The sequence below is a fragment of the Oncorhynchus masou genome, chromosome 26 (assembly GCF_036934945.1).
Source record: "Oncorhynchus masou masou isolate Uvic2021 chromosome 26, UVic_Omas_1.1, whole genome shotgun sequence".
Classification (NCBI taxonomy): Eukaryota; Metazoa; Chordata; class Actinopteri; order Salmoniformes; family Salmonidae; genus Oncorhynchus; species Oncorhynchus masou.
The window spans coordinates 16,015,005-16,036,616 of NC_088237.1; the positions used below are offsets into that span (position 1 = coordinate 16,015,005).

The 21,612-nt window shown below is 46.1% G+C and overlaps 1 protein-coding gene across 2 annotated transcripts; it reads right to left on the reverse strand.

The window, feature by feature from the left end:
* Window positions 1-339: 339 nt before the first annotated feature.
* On the reverse strand, window positions 340-21,381 carry LOC135514890 (protein kinase C theta type-like). 2 transcript variants are annotated; one of them, XM_064938571.1, is made up of 18 exons: window positions 21,238-21,381; window positions 17,348-17,495; window positions 16,173-16,654; window positions 14,204-14,403; window positions 13,498-13,558; window positions 12,531-12,714; window positions 9,303-9,334; window positions 9,056-9,141; window positions 8,177-8,306; window positions 7,713-7,822; window positions 5,464-5,596; window positions 5,169-5,335; window positions 3,065-3,238; window positions 2,688-2,779; window positions 2,370-2,571; window positions 1,925-2,113; window positions 1,499-1,627; window positions 340-1,391 (listed from the first exon to the last, which is right to left on the reverse strand). In XM_064938571.1, exons 3-18 carry the CDS (start codon window positions 16,288-16,290, stop codon window positions 1,233-1,235), a joined length of 2,166 nt encoding a protein of 721 aa, XP_064794643.1. In that variant the 5' UTR covers window positions 16,291-16,654; window positions 17,348-17,495; window positions 21,238-21,381; the 3' UTR covers window positions 340-1,232. The 2 variants fall into 2 exon arrangements, with proteins under 2 accessions (XP_064794643.1, XP_064794642.1); XM_064938570.1 differs by lacking the exon at window positions 17,348-17,495.
* Between the last annotated feature and the right edge of the window lie 231 nt (window positions 21,382-21,612).

A 21,612-nucleotide genomic window follows, 5' to 3' on the forward strand; every position in this document is an offset into this window, starting at 1 on the left:
AACTGTTGTATCTATCTATCTATCAAGGAAGTACAGTATCAAATCACAGATTAATCATAAATTACCTTTATAGCTGGTGAGATGATAATACATTATATCACAACGTAACACCAGGGTCCCAACTGCAGACAGAAAGAGCAATGGTAACTTTGACCAGTTTGTCACTCTAGTCTCTGAGAGGGTGAGGCACAGGAAGGAAAGAGTGGGAGATAGAGAGAGAGAGGCAGGAAGAGAGAGAGAGGAAGGAAGATAGCGGTTTTAGTACTTCAACTAAATTCTCATTCTCGCACTCTGTGACACAAACTCATGCTAGAATGCAAATACGTAATGGGACATGCATTAACAAAAATCTTATTTTAATGTACAGAATGAAAACAAACAATCACTGCTGAATCTAGGCATCATCTATGTCATTAGATTCTATAATAACTTAGTCACAGCGGTCACAAGCCTCAGAAGGGCCATTATAAAACACAGTATCATGTAAACATAAACCATTAATTTATCCATGTACATTGAAACCAACCACTCCACCGTCCGATAGTGTGACAAGCTACCTGGATCTGAGCAATAACAATGGCAAAGCAACACATTTTAATATACTAACCGTGGCTCTATTTAATAAAACTACTGATACACTTTCAGAATTAAATAGAAAATGTCCCAGGAAATGGTTACATTTGATTGAACAGACACTTATGTGCAGGGATATAACAGACACTATTGAATAACAGGTTATGAGTACAATACAACATTCTCAGTATTCCACACAATCTGGGGAATCAGGTAGTGACTCCTACAGTAGTCTGTACACCACAGGAGGTTGGTGGCACCTTATTTGGGGAGGACTGGCTCGTGGTAATGACTGGAGCCGGATCAGTGGAATGGTATCAAATACATCAAACACCTGGTTTGCAGGTGTTTGATACCATTCCATTTGCTCTGTTCCAGCCATTAATATGAGCCGTCCTCCCCTCAGCAGCCTCCACTGCTGTGAACCTTGGCTCTATAAAACAGGTGAGATGTTATTGACAGGTTGTGGATACGTTTATTGATCTGTTAGGTAAGTGTCCTTGACTCCTGTCTGCGATGTGTTGTCGTAATGAGTAATTGATGCGTTGCGAATAGGTTGTCCGAAGGTCACAGATGGGTTGTGAATATGTTGCTGGTACAGTTGGTTGTTGATGGATTGTGAATATGTTGCTGGTAGGTTGTTGTAACGTTATCACAGGTCAGGGGCCTTTGATGTGGCCCACAGCTGGGTTGACGAAGGAGAAGTTGTTAAACATGGTTTGGTCCACACTGTTCATGAGGGTACGATCTGCACACGACAACCTGGGTTTCTCATTGATAAACTCCTTGTCAAAGTTACTGACGTCACTGGGGGATTTCTGCATGGACAGGAGAGAGGGGAGAGGTTACAACGCACACACACACACATGCATGCAAATGCAGATGTAAACAAACACACACACTCGCAGCCTGAGGATGTACGTACCACAGTTGGCCTGAAGGGCGGCGCCACCTCTCGTTTCTCCAGAGCGTTCCAGTCTGTGTCTTTGAAGAAGGAGTGTTGACGGATGTTCCCCTTCACACCCAGCCTCCTCTCCGGCTCCCTCACAAACAGCTGTAAAACAAACATACCATATATGCACGCACACGCACACGCACACGCACACACACACACACACCAGGACAGAGGACGCCAAGTTCATAACCTCCACTCCAATGGGAAAAAGACACAAGAACACCCTCATGAAAGGTAACCAATCACACGCAGACACACGCGGTACACGTCACATCCATCCCAACCGTCAATCATTCATGTTGATGTATGTAATCTGGTGCATAGTGGACAACGTTGCCATCGTTCATTCGTTGTGGCATTGCAGTGAGTGGACCAAGTTGTTGCATTGAGTGAGACCTTGATGAGGATGTCTCTTGCGTCCTTGGCCAGCCAGCGGGGGTAACAGGGGTCATCTGTCCTGATGGACTGGAACAGTTCCTCCTCACCGCGACCATGGAATGGAGACTGTCCAATCAGCATCTCATACAGCAAGACCCCGAACGACCACCAGTCCACTGAGCTGCCATACTTCTGCCCCAGCAGAATCTAAAAAACCATGACCGTTCAGTTCAACATGACATCTCTTCCTCATCATCATCACTTCATGATGTTTATCTAAAAGCAGTACATTAGACGGAGATGGTATGTAATTGATTAATGATACAAATCAATGAGATCAGAATTGACTGTGAGAAACATTACTTCCCTAAGGGAACTTTTCTATTGGTTATACACCTTTTAAGTGTTGCAATACTGATAGTAAGAGTGTAGATTCCTATAGTGATGGTGGACATGCAGTCACCTCTGGGGCGATGTAATCTGGTGTTCCACAGAAGGTGCAGGTCCGTGTTTCTCCCTCCATGTTCTCCTTACACATCCCAAAGTCTGCTATCTTTATATGGCCTTCAGAGTCGAGCAACACGTTGTCCAGCTTCAGATCCCTATAGACAATGCCTTTGGAGTGTAGGAACTGGAGCCCACAGATAATCTCAGCAGCATAGAACCTACAGCCAGAGGGAGGAGAGAGGGGATGTGAGGAGAGAGGGATTGGTGGAGAGAATGGAGGGTGTGTGTGTGTGTCTGGTAGACATAGCCTGGTAGTGTGTACGGGTTAACTTACGTCGATCTCTGCACGTCAAACTTGTGACAGTTCTGGATGTGGAACATGAGGTCACCTCCGTTCAGATACTCCATCACAAAGAACAGGTTCTCCTGTCACACACACAACACCGTCATATCAACAAAACCTGTGGTTTGTCTCTCTCTGTGTGTGTGTGTGTGTGTGTGTGTGTGTGTGTGTGTGTGTGTGTGTGTGTGTGTGTGTGTGTGTGTGTGTGTGTGTGTGTGTGTGTGTGTGTGTGTGTGTGTGTGTGTGTGTGTGTGTGTGTGTGTGTGTGTGTGTGTGTGTGTGTGTGTGTGTGTGTGTGAGTGTGTGTGTGTGTATTGAGTGCATGTATGTGTGTGTGTGTGTGTGTTGAGTGCATGTGCGTGTGTTACCGTGGTCTGGAAGGTGCAGTGGAGGTGTGTGAGGAAGGGATGTTCCCAGGCCAGGGAGAGGACTCTCCTCTCCACCATGGTACACTCCACATCATCATCCATCAGAACCACGTCCTTCTTCAGAGCCTTCACCGCAAAGAACTCTCTGCTGCTCTTCAGCTCGGCCAAGAACACCTATCAACACACACAGATGATACGTACATGTAGGAAATCACTGCGTTCACCTATTCAGGGCTTGTCAAACGGAGGTGAAGGATCAGTCAGGCAAAGTACAATTGAGAAGTCTCTTCAGTCCACTGGATCCAAGAACACAGAGCATGGCTAGAACATGTTCAAAGACTAGGCAACACAAGTCACACTTTTAGATTTTTTGGTTTCATAACATCATTATTACAAGCGTTGAAAAACTACCGGTAATTTATCGCAGTACATTTCCTGGTAATTAACAGGTAATCTATGGCAATCTATGGTAACTTCAATAATTTATACCAGATTCATTTTTATAAAATGTTTTCACTCACAATATTTATTTTTTCTTTATCTTTATATCTGTGTCCATATTGTCGGTGAGATTCTAGTGGATAGACAGTATGAATCACCAGAAAAAAAACATCTAATCAACAATGACATCATTTTCAATTAACTCTGCAACTCTTCCAACTATTGACTTTTTTCACAGCTGCCACCAGTTTGGTGTAATAAAAACATTTGCAATAAAAACATTGACAGAGTAAAATAAATAAAAGTATGTAAAAATGTAAAGGATATATTATGCTGATACACTCATATTCAACACCAATGGTATTCACTAAGTTCATGGGTTATATTTAGGATCATGTTTTTAAGCTTGTCATTCTAGTTTGTTTATTCAAATCATCTTAATTTACTATTTTATACATTTTACATGTTATGAACATTTCATAAAATCCTGAAAGTTTCCAAAATTCTGGTAAACTTAGAAAGCTACCGGTAACGTACCCTCCCTTTGTAACCCTAACTATGACTAAAGATTATTGTTAGAGGCCAATCAGTGTCCGAGACACTCCTCCATTGACGTCCATTCTAGCGAAGTTCTAATACATTCTGGTTCTGGAACATTCTGACCAACATGTTTACAGGTCCAAACATAATCATCACAACACCAACATTGCACTTCAATTAAGGTTACCTTACTCCTCATGGCTAGGCTCTCTTCCTTATACCACAATACACAGATGGCAATGCCCTCTCGCCCTGCTAGAAACTTCTGCTTAGGTCATGCTGACCCAGGCGAACAGGCTTGAGTATATATAACCGAATATACACTGAGTATAACAAACATTAAGAACACCTTCCTAATATTGAGTTGCACCACTTTTTGCCCTCAGAACAGCCTCAATTCGTCGGGGACTGAACTCTACAAAGTGTCAAAAGCGTTCCACAGGGATGCTGGTGAGTGTTGACTCCAATGCTTTCCACAGTTGTGTCAAGTTGACTGGATGCCCTTTGGGTGGTGGACCAATCTTGATACACATGGGAAAATGTTGAGCGTGAAAAACCCAGCAGCGTTGCAGTTCTTGACACACTCAAACCGGTGCGCCTGGCACCTACTACCCCGTTCAAAGGCACTTCAAAAGTTTTTCCTGTCCTCTGAATGGACCACAGAGACAATCCATGTCTCAATTGTCTCAAGACTTAAAAATCCTGGTTTAACCTGTCTCCTCCTAATGTTTTGTACACAGTATATGTTTGTTATAAATAACGAAGTACACTTTCATCTGCACGGTTTCCATTAGTTAGAGACAAATCACCATAAACTGAGACAAGACTTGGGCTTGATAAATGTCCTAGTTATCAACGGACTGAGAAACTGGTTGTGGATTCAATTCCCACGAGGGACCAGTATGTAAAAAAATTATGAAAATGTATTCACTCGCTCTGGATAAGAGTGTCTGCTAAATGACTCAAATCTAATCTAAACGTCAATGTAAACTCCCTGTATGTCATAGAAGCACGAAACTCATGTCTCCGTTTATGATGATATGTCTTAAGCCCAGATAGAAAACGTACACCCCCAGTGAATCTAGGGGCTCAGTAGGTGCAGTCGTTTCCCTTTCTCTGGTACCTTGCCGAAGCTGCCTTTGCCAAGCATCTTGTGTAGGATGAAGTTGTCCAGGGTGAACTTGTGAAGGTGTTCTTTTCTGGGGACGGCGTACAGCGTCTCAGGCTCCTCCAGCACAGGGGCAGGCATGTCCCCCACCGCTGGGGTGTCCCACGATATCCCCTGCTCCTCTGGAGGGGGTGGGGGGTGGGGGTGTGGAGAAGGGGAGATAGTAATTTAGTCCTATTAAGTCTCAAGTTGACTACAAATTCCTTACAGTTGCATGACTGACCAGGTTGACCATGTGTGGTCTCCTTACCTTTTCGCCCAGCGGTGGCTGCTGTCAGGGGGAGACCTGCCACTAAACCTGAAGGTTCCCGCACCACCCCTGCCTGGCCCACACCCACCGGCCCGCCTCGACTATAGATCTCACTCTCTCTGGAGCCCCTGGCCTATAGGAAAATGTATAGACACATGTAATAATTAATAACATAACACAATGCTATGGTATCTGTATAACGGGCAGGGATAGATTCCTTACTTACAATCAACATACATTTTTGTAATATTTTTTATGAAATGCACTTGTAGATCTGTTGGACAGCACTGACTTCCTAACCAGTGTTGCCAACTCATTGTCAGGGTAAGTTGCTCGAGGCAGGTTGATTTGTTGCTAAAAGTTGCTAAATGACGTTGTGATGTCATTGCGTGATAACGTAAAACTGCGTCATTACGTAGAATACACATTAACGTTACTCAAATTGACTGGCCAGCTCGGCAAAAAATATGATTTGACATTTGTTCAGGTACAGACTCCCACTCATTTCTGTACTTCTGGCTGTACAATTGTGATTGAGACATGTTGATTGACATTGTAAGTTTGTTCAAAATCTAACATTCATGACCGACTATATTCATTGGGTTTGGCTCGTCGAACGATGATTTGCAATTTGCTGAAATTGTTGCTGGCCTGCTTCTGCTTGTGCACGATCTGAGCGCCTGCTGCTGCCTGTGTACGATCTGAACGCCTGCTGCTGCCTGGGTATGATCTGAGCGCCTGCTGCTGCCTGTGTACGATCTGAACGCCTGCTGCTGCCTGGGTACGATCTGAGCGCCTGCTACTGCCTGTGTACGATCTGAGCGCCTGCTTCTGCCTGGGTACGATCTGAGCGCCTGCTTCTGCCTGGGTACGATCTGAGTGCCTGCTGCTGCCTGGGTATGATCTGAACGCCTGCTTCTGCCTGGGTACGATCTGAGCGCCTGCTTCTGCCTGGGTACGATCTGAGCGCCTGCTGCTGCCTGGGCACGATCTGAGCGCCTGCTGCTGCCTGTGTACGATCTGAACGCCTGCTGCTGCCTGGGTACGATCTGAGCGCCTGCTACTGCCTGTGTACGATCTGAGCGCCTGCTTCTGCCTGGGTACGATCTGAGCGCCTGCTGCTGCCTGGGTACGATCTGAAGCGCCTGCTGCTGCCTGGGTACGATCTGAGCGCCTGCTGCTGCCTGGGCACGATCTGAGCGCCTGCTTCTGCCTGTGTACGATCTGAGCGCCTGCTGCTGCCTGTGTACGATCTGAGCGCCTGCTTCTGCCTGGGTACGATCTGAGCGCCTGCTGCTGCCTGGGTACGATCTGAGCGCCTGCTGCTGCCTGGGTACGATCTGAGCGCCTGCTTCTGCCTGGGTACGATCTGAGCGCCTGCTTCTGCCTGGGTACGATCTGAGCGCCTGCTTCTGCCTGGGTACGATCTGAGCGCCTGCTTCTGCCTGGGTACGATCTGAGCGCCTGCTTCTGCCTGGGTACGATCTGAGCGCCTGCTTCTGCCTGGGTACGATCTGAGCGCCTGCTTCTGCCTGGGTACGATCTGAGCGCCTGCTTCTGCCTGGGTACGATCTGAGCGCCTGCTGCTGCCTGTGTACGATCTGAGCGCCTGCTGCTGCCTGTGTACGATCTGAGCGCCTGCTTCTGCCTGGGTACGATCTGAGCGCCTGCTTCTGCCTGGGCACGATCTGAGCGCCTGCTTCTGCCTGGGCACGATCTGAGCGCCTGCTGCTGCCTGGGTACGATCTGAGCGCCTGCTGCTGCCTGGGTACGATCTGAGCGCCTGCTTCTGCCTGGGTACGATCTGAGCGCCTGCTTCTGCCTGGGTACGATCTGAGCGCCTGCTGCTGCCTGGGTACGATCTGAGCGCCTGCTGCTGCCTGGGTACGATCTGAGCGCCTGCTGCTGCCTGGGTACGATCTGAGCGCCTGCTTCTGCCTGGGCATGATCTGAGCGCCTGCTGCTGACGTCACTCACAATGCACTTTCGCAGCCAGTCACTTTCGCAGCCAGTGTGTTGTGACCGAGTGTGTGACAGAGAAAATCGTTTTTGTGTCATTTAGAGGGAAAATGTGTGCATTTTATCGTTTGAGTCACTTTTCAAAAGTTGCTAAAAGTTCCAAATACATTTTTAAAAGCAGCTAAATTTGTTGCTAGGTGCTGTTTGAAAAAATGGGTAGTCTCAAAAGTTGCTACAAAATTGCCAAGTTGACATCACCGTTCCTAACCCCTCGACCCCTGAACTCTGACCTGCTGTTTAGTCTCGATCATGGCCAGGGCTTCGGCCATCAGTTTCTGGTTGACTCCACACAGGTTGGCCACCTTTTTCTGGCACTTGTGATGAACGTTCATACCGCACTCTGCATGGACAACACACATGGTTACACAGTATACAGACACAGATGGAATGGGACGATGAAATCAATACATTTTGATATTTGAAATAGGGAATCATGTGAAAAGGCATGGTGCAATATAATGGTTTGATAGGGCACTGTTATGATTTGAGTTGGTAATGGTATGACGTGATTGTGTAATGACAGTGATGTGATGTTGGTGGCACCTTGGTAATGGCTGGAGCGGAATAGGTGGAATGGTATCAAATACATCAAACACATAGATTCCAGGTGTTTGATGCCATTCCAATTGCTCCGCTCCAGCCATTATTATGAGCCGCCCTCCCCTCAGCAGCCTCCTGTGGACTGTCCTCTCACCCTCACACTTGAGTCCCTGCTTTGCCAGCCCCCACAGCAGCGTGCCACAGTGTTCACAGAATGTGGGGCTCTTGTAGTTGTACACCTTAAACCTGTGGGGCATGTCGATCTTAAAGCGCTCCTTGTGGATCTGCAACACACAGCAAACACACTCGGTCACCTGAACACGCCGCACTACAACCCTTTGTTGCCATGGAAATATGACACAGGAAGTAGGCAACAACTGCTTTGGACTTTTTAGGGAAGTAAAATCCCTGGGATAAAACTGTATTTTTTTCTCTGTCTAGGATCGGTGAGTACTGGTAAACAGTGAGTACGGTAACCACAGAGCTGTCTGCTTCGAAGAACCAACCCACTGTCTCAGTGTGTACTGTGAGAGGAGAGTGAGTTAGTCCGTGTGTACTGTGAGAGAGAGTGAGTTAGTCAGTGTGTACTGTGAGAGAGAGTGAGTTAGTCCGTGTGTACTGTGAGAGAGAGTGAGTTAGTCCGTGTGTACTGTGAGAGAGAGTGAGTTAGTCCGTGTGTACTGTGAGAGAGAGTGAGTTAGTCAGTGTGTACTGTGAGAGAGAGTGAGTTAGTCCGTGTGTATGTGGTTGACTTTAACTGACAATTAACAAGTGTGTTACCTCTGAGGCAAACCACAGTCACCAGAAGCCCAGATACACTGTATGTCAGTCTGTCTGCATGCAATCTAACAGGACCTCCAGTCGTTTACATTGAGGCTCCTCATGTCACAAACACCAAGACAAAGTGGACACATCACCATTTACTGCCACTATTATTAGAACCCAAGCAACTACATATAATGACAAATCCAAGATGCTCAAAATCACTTACTGTCATTGTTGTATAGAAATGGACTACAATGTACAGGCCTACCATGGTCTCTTTGCTGTTGATGGCCGACCCAGTGCACTTGGCGATGATTATGTCAATGCATTTCTTGTGGATGGCTGCATTGCACTCTGAAAGACCAAGGATGGGGGGATGAGAGTGTAGACAGGAGAGAGGACGGAGGAGTGTAGGGATAGAATATGGAATAGGTAGAAAATGAGGGGAGAGAGAGAGCAGAGCGAGAGAGCAGAGAGAGAGAGAGAGCAGAGAGAGAGAGAGCAGAGATACTCACGTCGACACTGATAACCCTGCTTATTCAGACCCCTGTGGGGAAAAGAAACACAACATTAACAGGAACCAGAAAACAAACACTGGATGATGTGGGTGATGTTTAAATAGAAATACTGTAGTGTTTGTTTCAGAGTGACAATGAAATAAATCTATGTGAACGATGTCTTTAGGATGCAATCCAATTGTCTAGGTTTTAAATAAAGTTAGGCTGTGATATTTTTTTTATTTTTTTTATTTCACCTTTATCTAACCAGGTAGGCTAGTTGAGAACAAGTTCTCATTTATAACTGCGACCTGGCCAAGATAAAGCATAGCAGTGTGAACAGACAACAACACAGAGTTACACATGGAGTAAACAATAAACAAGTCAATAACACAGTGGAAAAAAAGAAAAAAAAGAGTATATATACATTGTGTGCAAAAGGCATGAGGAGGTAGGCAGATAATTACAATTTAGCAGATTAACACTGGAGTGATAAATGATCAGATGGTCATGTACAGGTAGAGATACTGGTGTGCAAAAGAGCAGAAAAGTAAATAAATATAAACAGTATGGGGTTGAGGTAGGTAAATTGGGTGGGATATTTACTGATAGACTATGTACAGCTGCAGCTGTACAGACAGAAGGGGTACTAGGTTTTAAATAAAGTTAGGTTGTGATATACACACTGTACAGACAGAAGGGGTACTAGGTTTTAAATAAAGTTAGGTTGTGATATACACACCGTACAGACAGAAGGGGTACTAGGTTTTAAATAAAGTTAGGTTGTGATATACACACTGTACAGACAGAAGGGGTACTTGTAAAGCTAGGTTTTAACATACAGACAGAAGAGGTTTTAAATAAAGTTAGGTTGTGATATACACACGTACACTGATATACACACCGTACAGACAGAAGGGGTACTAGGTTTTAAATAAAGTTAGGTTGTGATATACATACTGTACAGATAGAAGGGGTACTTGTAGAGCACGTACACTGAGTATACAAAATATTAAGAACACCTGCTCTATCCATGATACACTATATATACAAATGTATGTGGACACCCCTTCAAATTAGTGGATTCGTCAATTTCAGCCACACCCTTTGCTGACCGGTGTATAAAATCGAGCACACAGCCATGCAGTTTCTATAGACAAACATTGGCAGTAGAATGGCCTTACTGAAGAGCTCAGCAAGTCAGTTGGTCAATTGTCTACCCTGCTAGAGCTGCCCCGGTCAACTGTAAGTGCTGTTATTGTGAAATGGAAACGTCTAGAAGCAACAATGGCTCAGCCGCAAAGTGGTTGGCCACACAAGCTCACAGAACGGGACCGCTGAGTGCTGAAGCGCGTAGCGTGTACAAATTGTCTGTCCTCAGTTGCAACACTGACTACCGAGTTCCAAACTGCCTCTGGAAGCAACGTCAGCACGTGGAAACCCGGAACTCCAGCTTGCCGTTCTCCTTTTTGCAGCGTGAGGCCAGGGTGTCCAGCTGCACCACGGCCTCAGACTTTAGCTCAGCGGTTTTATCCTTCACCACCACGTGCATGACATGACCCTGGTGGACATGGGCGTCAAACTGTTTGTCGGGAGCTTCATGAAATGGGTTTCCATGGCCGAGCAGCCTCACACAAGCTTAAGATCACCATGCGCAATGCCAAGCGTCGGCTGGAGTGGTGTAAAGCTCGCTGCCATTGAACTCTGGTGCAGTGGAAACGCATTCTCTGGAATGCTGAATCACGCTTCACCATCTGGCAGTCCGTCAGACAAATCTGGGTTCGACGGATGCCAGAACAGTAGCTGCCCCAATGCATAGTGCCAACTGTAAAGTTTGGTGGAGGAGGAATAATAGTCTGGGTCTGTTTTTCATGGTTCGGGCTTAGCCCCTTAGTTCCAGTGAAGGGAAATCTTAACACTACAGCATACAATTACATTTTAGACGGTTCTGTGCTTCCAACTTTGTGGCAACAGTTTGGGAAGGCCCTTTCCTGTTTTAGCATGACAATGCCCCCATGCACAAAGCGAGGTCCATACAGAAATGGTTTGTTGAGATCGGTGTGGAAGAACTTGACTGATCTACACAGAGCCCTGATCTCAACCCCATCAAACACCTTTGGGATGAATTCGAACGCCGACAGCGAGTCAGGCCTAATCGCCCAACATCAGTGCCCGACCTCACTAATGCTCTTGCGGCTGAATGGAAGCAAGTCCCCACAGCAATGTTCCAACATCTAGTGGAAAGCCTTCGCAGGAGAGTGGAAGCTGTTATAGCATCAAAGGTGGGACCAACTCCATATTAATGCCCATGGTTTTGAAATGAGATGTTCGACGAGCAGGTGTCCACAAACCTTTGGTCATGTAGTGTATAAACTGACCAGGTGAATCCCGGTGAATGCTATGATCCCTTATTGATGTCAACTGTTAAATCTGCCTAGATGAAGGGGAGGAGACAGTCTAAAGAAGGTACTTTAAGACTTTAGACAATTGAGATGTGCCATTCAGAGGGTGAATGGGCAAGACAAAAATGGGGTGTGATAGTAGGTGCCAGGCGCACCGGTTTGTGTCAAGAAATTCGACGCTGCTGAGTTTTTCACACTCAACAGTTTCCCGTCTGTATCAAGAATGGTCCTCCACCCAAAGGACATCCAGCCAACTTGACAGAACTGTGGGAAGCATTGGAGTCAACATGGGCCAGCATCCCTGTGGAAAGCTTTGGACACCTTGTAGAGTCAATGCCCCGCCAAAACTGAAGCTGTTCTGAGGGCAACTCAATATTAGGAAGGTGTTCCTTGTTGTTTTGGCTCAGTAGACGTACCAGACAAACTCTTTACAGACGGAGCAGAAGGTGGACGTACCAGACAAACTCTTTACAGACGGAGCAGAAGGTGGGCTGGGGGAAGAACGTGGACGTACCAGACAAACTCTTTACAGACGGAGCAGAAGGTGGGCTGGGGGAAGAAAGTGGACGTACCAGACAAACTCTTTACAGACGGAGCAGAAGGTGGACGTACCAGACAAACTCTTTACAGACGGAGCAGAAGGTGGGCTGGGGGAAGAACGTGGACGTACCAGACAAACTCTTTACAGACGGAGCAGAAGGTGGGCTGGGGGAAGAAAGTGGACGTACCAGACAAACTCTTTACAGACGGAGCAGAAGGTGGGCTGGGGGAAGAAAGTGGACGTACCAGACAAACTCTTTACAGACGGAGCAGAAGGTGGGCTGGGGGAAGAAAGTGGACGTACCAGACAAACTCTTTACAGACGGAGCAGAAGGTGGGCTGGGGGAAGAAAGTGGCGCTGAACTCGTGACATTTGACCTCATGGATCTTGGCCTGTTTGATGGCTCCGCGTCGAGCGTGGAGGGCAAAGACCCCCGGATCCCTGTCTCTCTCTCCAAATCCATCTCCCTCACCTGAACCTGCGGCGTCTGGGAAACAGGCACAGACACATGAAAGTTATGTACAGCGCATAGTCTTGTCACAGTTAAAAGACAGAGGAAGAGAAAGAGAGAGACATGCTAGTCATATTTGCTCCTCTGTGAACGCATGATGGGAATGTCCTTCTGCCAGGCTGTGGGCGTGCGAGTGACTGTGTGTGTGTGTGTGTGTGTGTGTGTGTGTGTGTGTGTGTGTGTGTGTGTGTGTGTGTGTGTGTGTGTGTGTGTGTGTGTGTGTGTGTGTGTGTGTACGTTTGTGTTTGGGAGAGAGGAAGAAGGCCTTTGGCTGACTTCCTGTTCTACAGCCCCACAAGCATGTATTCACTAGACACTGACAGCTGCACATTTAACACGCCCTCCATGATCAACGTCAGTCTGTCGTGTGTGTGTGTGTGTGTGTGTGTGTGTGTGTGTGTGTGTGTGTGTGTGTGTGTGTGTGTGTGTGTGTGTGTGTGTGTGTGTGTGTGTGTGTGTAAAGGGTAAAGGGTAAAGGGTAAAGGTGAATATCTTTCTATTTGTGAGTAATGTAATTGAAAAGGCTAAATGATCAGATGATTAGTCCTGGACAATCATTGGACCACCTGTTGTGAGTGCTGATTATGGATAGTGGTGGGACTTTCCTCACGCCTGTTACAATATAACTTCATAAGACCCCAATAAGAGAGGTAACTGACAGAAACTATTGGGAATAGATGGGCTTCTGGAATGGTTATAACCACACAGGAACAGACATACACAGACCGTACAAAGTCTACAATGGTTCTGAACCCTCACCACTCTTCTCCAAGTAGTATCTGGCCTCCATGAGTAGACGACCCTGTGGTTTCAGCTCCACCTGAGACAGAGAGAGAGAGGGGGGAAGAGCGAGACAGAGAGAGAGTGGGGGGAGCAAGAGACAGACAGAGAGAGGGGGAGAGAGATAGAGAGAGAGAGTGAGAGAGAGAGAGAGAGAGAGGGGGGGAGAGACAGAGAGAGAGAGGGGGGGAGCGGAGAGACAGACCGAGAGAGAGACGGAGAGAGACAGAGACAGAGAGAGGGGGGAGAGAGAGAGAGGGGGGGTAGAGACAGAGAGAGAGGGGGGGGGAGAGAAACAGACAGAGAGAGAGAGCGAGAGAGAGTGACAGAGAGAGAGACAGAGAGACAGAGATACAGAGAGATAGATAGAGAACGAGGGAAAGAGAGATAGAGAATTCAATAGATATAGAGAGACAAGGAGAGAGGGAGAGAGAGGGAGAGAGAAAGAGAGAAAGAGGGAGAGAGAGATAATTTGATAGATAGAGAGAGAGAGACACACACAGAGAGAGAGATACAGAGAGAGAGAGAGAAACAGAGAGAGAGAGAGAGAGAATTAGACAGATATATCCCCATATCAAATTATGTGGACACAACACATTCCCTTCGCTCCAACCCTAAGCCAGTGGAACCCCTCCCTCCCTCTCTTCCCTCTCCCTGCTTCCCTCCCCCTCCCCCCTTGTCTTACCCAGATCTCCAGCTTGCCGTTCTCCTTTTTGCAGCGTGAGGCCAGGGTGTCCAGCTGCACCACGGCCTCAGACTTTAGCTCAGCGGTTTTATCCTTCACCACCACGTGCATAACACGACCCTGGTGGACATGGGCGTCAAACGTGCTGCTCCAGGGGGGGTACATGGTGGGCTTCTTCTGCTTGTACACCTGGCCCTTCTCTGGAGGGGTCAGGGTGTGTATGTAAAGGGGGGAGAAAGACAGGTAGAAACAGTCGAGAATCTTAACATTAGTCCATCTGTCATTGGTCCTACATTCTTCCTGACATGTGACCTGACCAGAGTGGTCTGTCTTTACCACAGGAGGTTGGTGGCATCTTAATTTGGGAGGATAGGCTGGTGGTAACGGCTGGTTTCCAGGTGTTTGACTCCGTTCTGGACATTATTATGAGCCGTCCTCCCCTCAGCAGCCTCCTGTGATGTATACCTACAGCATAACCTTCACTTCGCACTATTTTCCTTCCGCCATTTGGCAAGTTCCTGCCATAGAATGATACGTATATCTCTATCAGTGGTCCATAGACTTTCTCTGGACAGAGACAACGCTACCAGCTGTTGTCTATACTGAAAATCATTTCTCTCTGACAGGGAAAAAACTGTCCTATTCTCCCCAGACAGACGGCTCATATTTTTCATCATGTTTCCAACCCGCCTTTGGCATGAGAGGGCGATACGTTTTGCTTTAGAAGTCCCACGCAGCTCTGAGTAGGCTTCTGTCAGCCCTTTTGTCAGCCCAAGTCACGACCCGTTCCTTTGTTGTTGTTTTTCTCTGTAGTGGTTATGTGACATTTGACTGAGGTGTTGCTTTCATTTTTCTGTTCGGTGCTTTAGTCACAGTGGAGTTAAGAAACGAGTCTGAGCCAGTCACAGCTTTGTAGTAAGGACTCCCTTAAACTACTCTGACTCCAGACCTTAAACTCTCCTCCTCAATAAGGTGTTCCATTCAATTTCCATGCGCTCTATTGGCACAATGAAATGCAGTCGGTTTGCAGCTGCTTGTAGGCTACCTAAACCAACAGTGGAATATTGGTGCTAAACCTCATACTGTACTGCTATTTACTGTCATCTGGGCCTTTTGATGTCATTGCAAAAAGCAGTACAAACTGCAGTACAAACTGACCAAAAAGCAGTACAAACTGCAGTATAAACTGACCAAAAAGCAGTACAAACTGCACTATAAACTGACCAAAAAGCAGTACAACTGCAGTACATACTGACCAAAAGCAGTACAAACTGCAGTACAAACTGCAGTACAAACTGGCCTGAAAAGAAACTGAATAACAGGTCTTCCTGTGAGCTAAGACACCCAGGCACATCCCGCACACACACACACACACACACACACACACACACACACACACACACACACACACACACACACACACACACACACACACACACACACACACACACACACACACACACACACACACACACACACACACACACAGCATTTCTCTACCACTCTATCTCTGTCCAGCTACCAGAACAGCTCTGTGGTTGAAGTGAGAAAGAATTGGGAGAAAACAACGTAGATCCCTCCTCTTTCCTCCCCACGTCTCTCTCTGTTTAGCCTGTAACTGTCATCTTTACCAACGGTTAAATATAGTCAACAAGGAAACAGAACTGTCCATTAGCACTCTGAAGTACTGCTATTGATAGGTAATACTGACATGAATCATAAGGCTATTTACAGTAATGGAACCCCTGGAGAAGAAAGATATGTTCTATTAAATGTCTGTCTATAAATATATCTGCCCTCTTTAATGCATAGACACTGTAGATGAAGTAAACAGGGACATACTCACCGGGCACAACTTCTTCCTTCACTTGCAGCCCATGTGACACAACAGTCCTACAGAAAATCATAGAGGTTCCCATGTTTCCCCATCACATCTCTCTGAGACAGACACACACACGCTCCAACTGACCTGTGTCTATAGCCTCCTTCATGTAGACAGCACAGTACGGGTTGATCACCTCTTCATGGTAGGCCAGACCTGGGTCCATCTCGAAGCTGGAGAAGCCGATACGCAGGAAAGGAGACATGGCTGCAGGTACCACTCCCTCACTGACCTCCAGACAAAAACCTCAATGGTCACACAACCTCCAGAAAACCTTCAGAGAACCTCCCTCGCCACAGAAACAGTGATCCTCTCAGTGGAGAGTTGTGTTTCAGTTAGTCCTTGTCTTCGCAGATAGTGTCAGTGTTGTTTTGGGGAGAGTAGTCTTTGTGTGGATGTCACCCCCCTCTCTGGCACAGGCCCCATGAGCTGACTGCCCTTTTCCTCCAGATGAGAGATGGGTTGGCATGGGAGGGAGGGAGAGAGAGGAGAGGAGGGCTCTGGCTCGCAGCGGCAGTTCCGCTCTTGACGCCTCGCTCCTCTGGTACTGATAAGAGCTGTCCGTCACCCTGAGAAAGGAAGAGAGAGAGGGAGAGAAAGAGAGAGAGAGGGGGGGGAGACAGAGAAAAAGAGAAACAGGGAGAAAGAGAGAGCAAGAGAGAGAGAAAGGGAGAGAGAGCGCGAGAGAGAGAGAGAGACAGAGAAAAAGAGAGAAAAGGAGAAGGAGAGAGCAAGAGAGAGAGAAAGGGAGAGAGAGAGAGGTGGATGGATGGAGATAGAGAGTGAGGGAGATGGATGGAGATAAAGATAGAGAGAGAGAGAGATAAAGAGAGAGATAGAAGGAGAGAGAGATAGAGAGAGGGAGAGAGATAGAGAGGGAGAGAGAGAGAGATAAAGAGAGAAAGAGAGAAAGAGAGAGAGAAAGAGAGAGATAAAGAGAGAGATAGAAGGACAGAGACAGAGAGAGAGATAGAGAGATAAAGAGAGGGAGGGAGATAAATAGAGAGATAGAAGGAGAGAGATAAAGAGAGAGAAATAGAGAGACAGAGAGGATGAGAGACAAGTCACAAATCAGCATTAGTTACCAATTCTCTAGAATACATTCCACCAGACCAGTACATAGTACACCAAACAAATACAAACCAGTACCCCTTGTTACCATTACAAACAAACTAATCAGCTCTCTTAGTGCAAAACACCATATATTTAGCACTAAAGACCGAACAAACCAGCCCTCTTTGTGTATCCAAAATAGCTCATACCTCCAGGGGCTAATAAACCTCAGCGAGCCTATTTCCCCAGGAACGTCGGAGTCCAGTATAATCCCTGAGTATCAGGCGCTACCAACTAGCTCTAAGCTGTGGTGCTCCCAACACCAGTGAGCTGTCTGTGGTTAGCTTGGTGGCAGTGCTGATGGTGGAGAAAGAGACTGAGTGTCAGAGTGATATTTGAGGCCAGGTTGTCAGAGAGCTGTGTGTCAGCCTCAGTGTCAGAGAGGAGACTGGGAAGGCCCTATTAATAGATGTGTAATGCTAAACTCTGATCGGGAAGAACTTCCAGCAGTTCCAGCCCAACCCGGGCCTGGGTCACCCACAAACATACCTCCCGTAAACCCCCCATACCCACGCACAAGTGCACACACACACACACACACTGCCAAATGCTATGTGTGATGTCACCATTACTTCTGTTGACAGGTATGATTTGTGCAGAAGGACCAACGGAGCAACAACTAAACGTAACGGACGTCACGCTGCCTGCTTCCTCTTGATTCGTCTCACACCGAGTCTCGAACCGAGGACTTCTTACTTGCACACGTGACTGCCCTCCTGACTAACCAGTCGGCGCAAGTGGCGACACTTCCCAGCTGAGGAGTAATCCCCATATGCTACTGTACATAAGCTAAAACACCACTATTGATGAACAAAGTTCAGTTGTGCTCCAGGATAGATACAAACCTCTTCTGTTCTCGAGAACTATTGGGAACACATCTATAATGGCATACAACAATATAAAGTGCTCAGTCTCTTTAATTAACAAGCATTGACACACACGCAGACACGCACACACACTCTCTCACTCACACACACACACACACACACACACACACACACACACACACACACACACACACACACACACACACACACACACACACACACACACACACACACACACACACACACACACACCTCCCAAACTGTGAGTCTGCACCTCCAAACTACTTGCAGCTCTCTTTAGCACCCACCACCTCTCTGCATGTTACATAAAGCTCTCGTTAACATGATGGGACTTCCTGTAGTCTAACTCGTTAGTCACACTTCCTGTCTCTGAGTTTGGTTCTGTGAAATTACACATGGGTCTCTCTCTCTCTCTCTCTCTCTCTCTCTCTCTCTCTCTCTCTCTCTCTCTCTCTCTCTCTCTCTCTCTCTCTCTCTCTCTCTCTCTCTCTCTCTCTCTCTCTCTCTCTCTCTCTCTCTCTCTCTCTCTCTCTCTCTCTCTCTCTCTCTCTCTCTCTCTCTCTCTCTCTCTCTCTCTCTCAATTAAATTATATTAAAGGGGCTTTATTGGCATGGGAAACATATGTTAACATTGCCAAAGCAAGTGAAGTAGATAATAATACAAAAGTGAAATAAACAATAAAAATGAACAGTAAACATTACACTTACACACCAAAATAATAAAGACATGACATATTATGTATATATACAGTGTTGTAACAATGTGCAAATGGTTAACGTACAAAAGGGAAAATAAAGGAAGGGAAAATATGAGTTATATTTACAATGGTGGTTATTCTTCACTGGTTGCTATTTTCTTGTGGCAACAGGTCACACATCTTGCTGCTGTGATGTCACACTGTGGAATTTCACCCAGTGGATATGGGAGTTGATCAAAATTGGGGTTGTTTTCGAATTCTTTGTGGATCTGTGTAATCTGAGGGAAATATGTGTCTCTAATATGGTCATGCATTTGGCAGGAGGTTAGGAAGTGCAGCTCAGTTTCCAATTCATTTTGTGGGCAGTACGCACATAGCCTGTCTTCTCTTGAGAGCCAGGTCTGCCTACGGCGGCCTTCCTCAATAGCAAGGCTATGCCCACTGGGTCTGTACATAGTCAAAGCTTTCCTTAAGGTTGGGTCAGTCACAGTTGTCAGGTATTCTGCCACTGTCTACTCTCTGTTTAGGGCAAAATAGCATTCTAGTTTGCTCTGTTTTTTTGTTAATTCTTTCCAATGTGTAAGGTAATTATCTTTTTGTTTTCTCATGATTTGGTTGGGTCTAATTGTCCTGGGGCTCTGTGGGGTTTGTTTGTGTTAGTGAACAGAGCCCCTCTCTCTCTCTCTCTCTCTCTCTCTCTCTCTCTCTCTCTCTCTCTCTCTCTCTCTCTCTCTCTCTCTCTCTCTCTCTCTCTCTCTCTCTCTCTCTCTCTCTCTCTCTCTCTCTCTCTCTCTCTCTCTCTCTCTCTCTCTCTCTCTCTCTCTCTCTCTCTCTCTCTCTCCCTCTCTCTCTCTCTCTCTCTCTCTCTCTCTCTCTCTCTCTCTCTCTCTCTCTCTCTCTCTCCCTCTATATATAAGTTGTCCTAATTCCCATGTATTTATGCTGGAACAACAACAGTGGTCCTTGTTACACCCAGAGGTTCTTACAATAGATTAGCAACCCTGGTATTTCTGTTGTGAACACAATCACTTCATGTCCTGTATCGTTATGTTTTGGTTATGATCCTCTGTGGACACCTTAAGGGTCATAGAGGTTTGACACAAGATGAACTCTTTCAATACTGTTTCCCTCAACTACTCAACTTACTGTAATGTGTGTCTCCCCACAGCCCCTCATGAAAGACTAGCGATCTCTTTCATCCTGACCTCCCCACTTCAAACACACACACACACACACACACACACACACACACACACACACACACACACACACACACACACACACACACACACACACACACACAGAGTCGGGAGTTCAAACACAATGACCATCGCCATATGAACAACTTTTTCCTCAGTTTGACCTTTAGTGGACCTTTCATGAGGGTCAAAGAGCCTCCCATCAAACCTTCTTCTGTAGACTACACCATCAGAGAGGAGTGTGTGTGTGTGTGTGTGTGTGTGTGTGTGTGTGTGTGTGTGTGTGTGTGTGTGTGTGTGTGTGTGTGTGTGTGTGTGTGTGTGTGTGTGTGTGTGTGTGTGTGTGTGTGTGTGTGTGTGTAGTCTTTGAAGAACTTCCCTTTGTTGTAATTGACAAGGACTCATGTGTGTGACATCTGCAGAGGTCCTCGAACATGTGACGGTTCGACAAGGCACTTAACTAGTGGCTGGTGGGTAGAGTGTTATGAGACCAAAGGGGAAAATAAGAGCAAAGTGATTGGCCTCTGTTTCCACAAAATCCCTTTGAAAGGAATTACAACAAGGTGCTATCTAGAACCTAAAAGGGTTCTGCGGCTGTCCCCATAGGAAAAACCATTTGAAGAACTCTTTTGAGTTTCATGTAGAAACCTTTACAGAGAGGGTTCTACATGGAACCGAAAAATAGTTCTACCTGGAACCAAAATGGTTCTAACTGGAACCAAATAAGGTTTTGCAATGGGGACAACTAAATAACCTTTTGGAACCCTTTTTTCTAAGAGTGTAGCGTCAACCCTTGAGGTGTGCGTCATAATAACAAAATCTGTGTCCATAAGTACAACTACTTAACTCATTCCTGGCTGACATTTAGAAACGCGGTAAGTCTTGCAGCACTGAAGACATGAAACACGACAATGATGTCAGCAAATAAGTGTCCATGGTAGGCTACTAATTCTAACTAACTCTACTCCACACATATGCATATTAGGCTACGATGCAGCATATTTCATTCATCTTTCTCTACCGTTGACCATAGGCCTACATCGTTTTAAAGTCTCTGACAAGTTGGTGCATGGGTGGGAAGGTTATAAGTGCATGCCAATCGGGATTTAAACTTGAAATTGTCTCTTAATTTATGCAGTAGTCTATATTTCAGACTAGTGGAATGATCAAAATACCCAAATAAATCAAATATAAATAGTCATAGCTAGTAATATACAAAACTCTTCTATTACAGACTGGAAATTAGTCAATATGCAAATGATGAATAGGCATAATGAAAAACATTCATGCATACCTTTGAAAGTCAAACTCCAAACTCCAAAACACAACTTCTTTGGTGTTGCGGTTCATTTAAAGCTAATGTCCATCTTGCTGATTCAGAGTTTTGTAATAACTGTGTCGAAGTAGCCTTGTGGAGGCACCAATGATAACCTATCAGAATAAGTGCACCTCTATTTTAGCACCAGCAGCACTACCGCAGACATCAAGGTAACGCCCCTTTACTATAAATCTGATCAATTAATGAAGGATTCAATGCTGCCCTCATGTGGAGTGAAGTGGTATTACTGGTGTGCAAAGCACGGGTAGGCTGGAATGGATCTCCGCAACGCATTTAATATATATATATATATTTCACCTTTATTTAACCGGGTAGGTTAGTTGAGAACAA

Excerpts from the sequence above, each read along its gene's own strand:
- LOC135514890 (XM_064938570.1), bottom strand. The coding sequence starts at position 16,290 with ATGTCTCCTTTCCTGCGTATCGGCTTCTCCAGCTTCGAGATGGACCCA. Across the intron at positions 12,715-13,497 it reads ATACTACTTGGAGAAGAGTG|ACGCCGCAGGTTCAGGTGAG; the intron begins GTGAGGGTTCAG and ends CCTGTTTCCCAG. Across the intron at positions 9,335-12,530 it reads GTCTGTAAAGAGTTTGTCTG|GGGTCTGAATAAGCAGGGTT; the intron begins GTACGTCCACTT and ends TTTTCCCCACAG.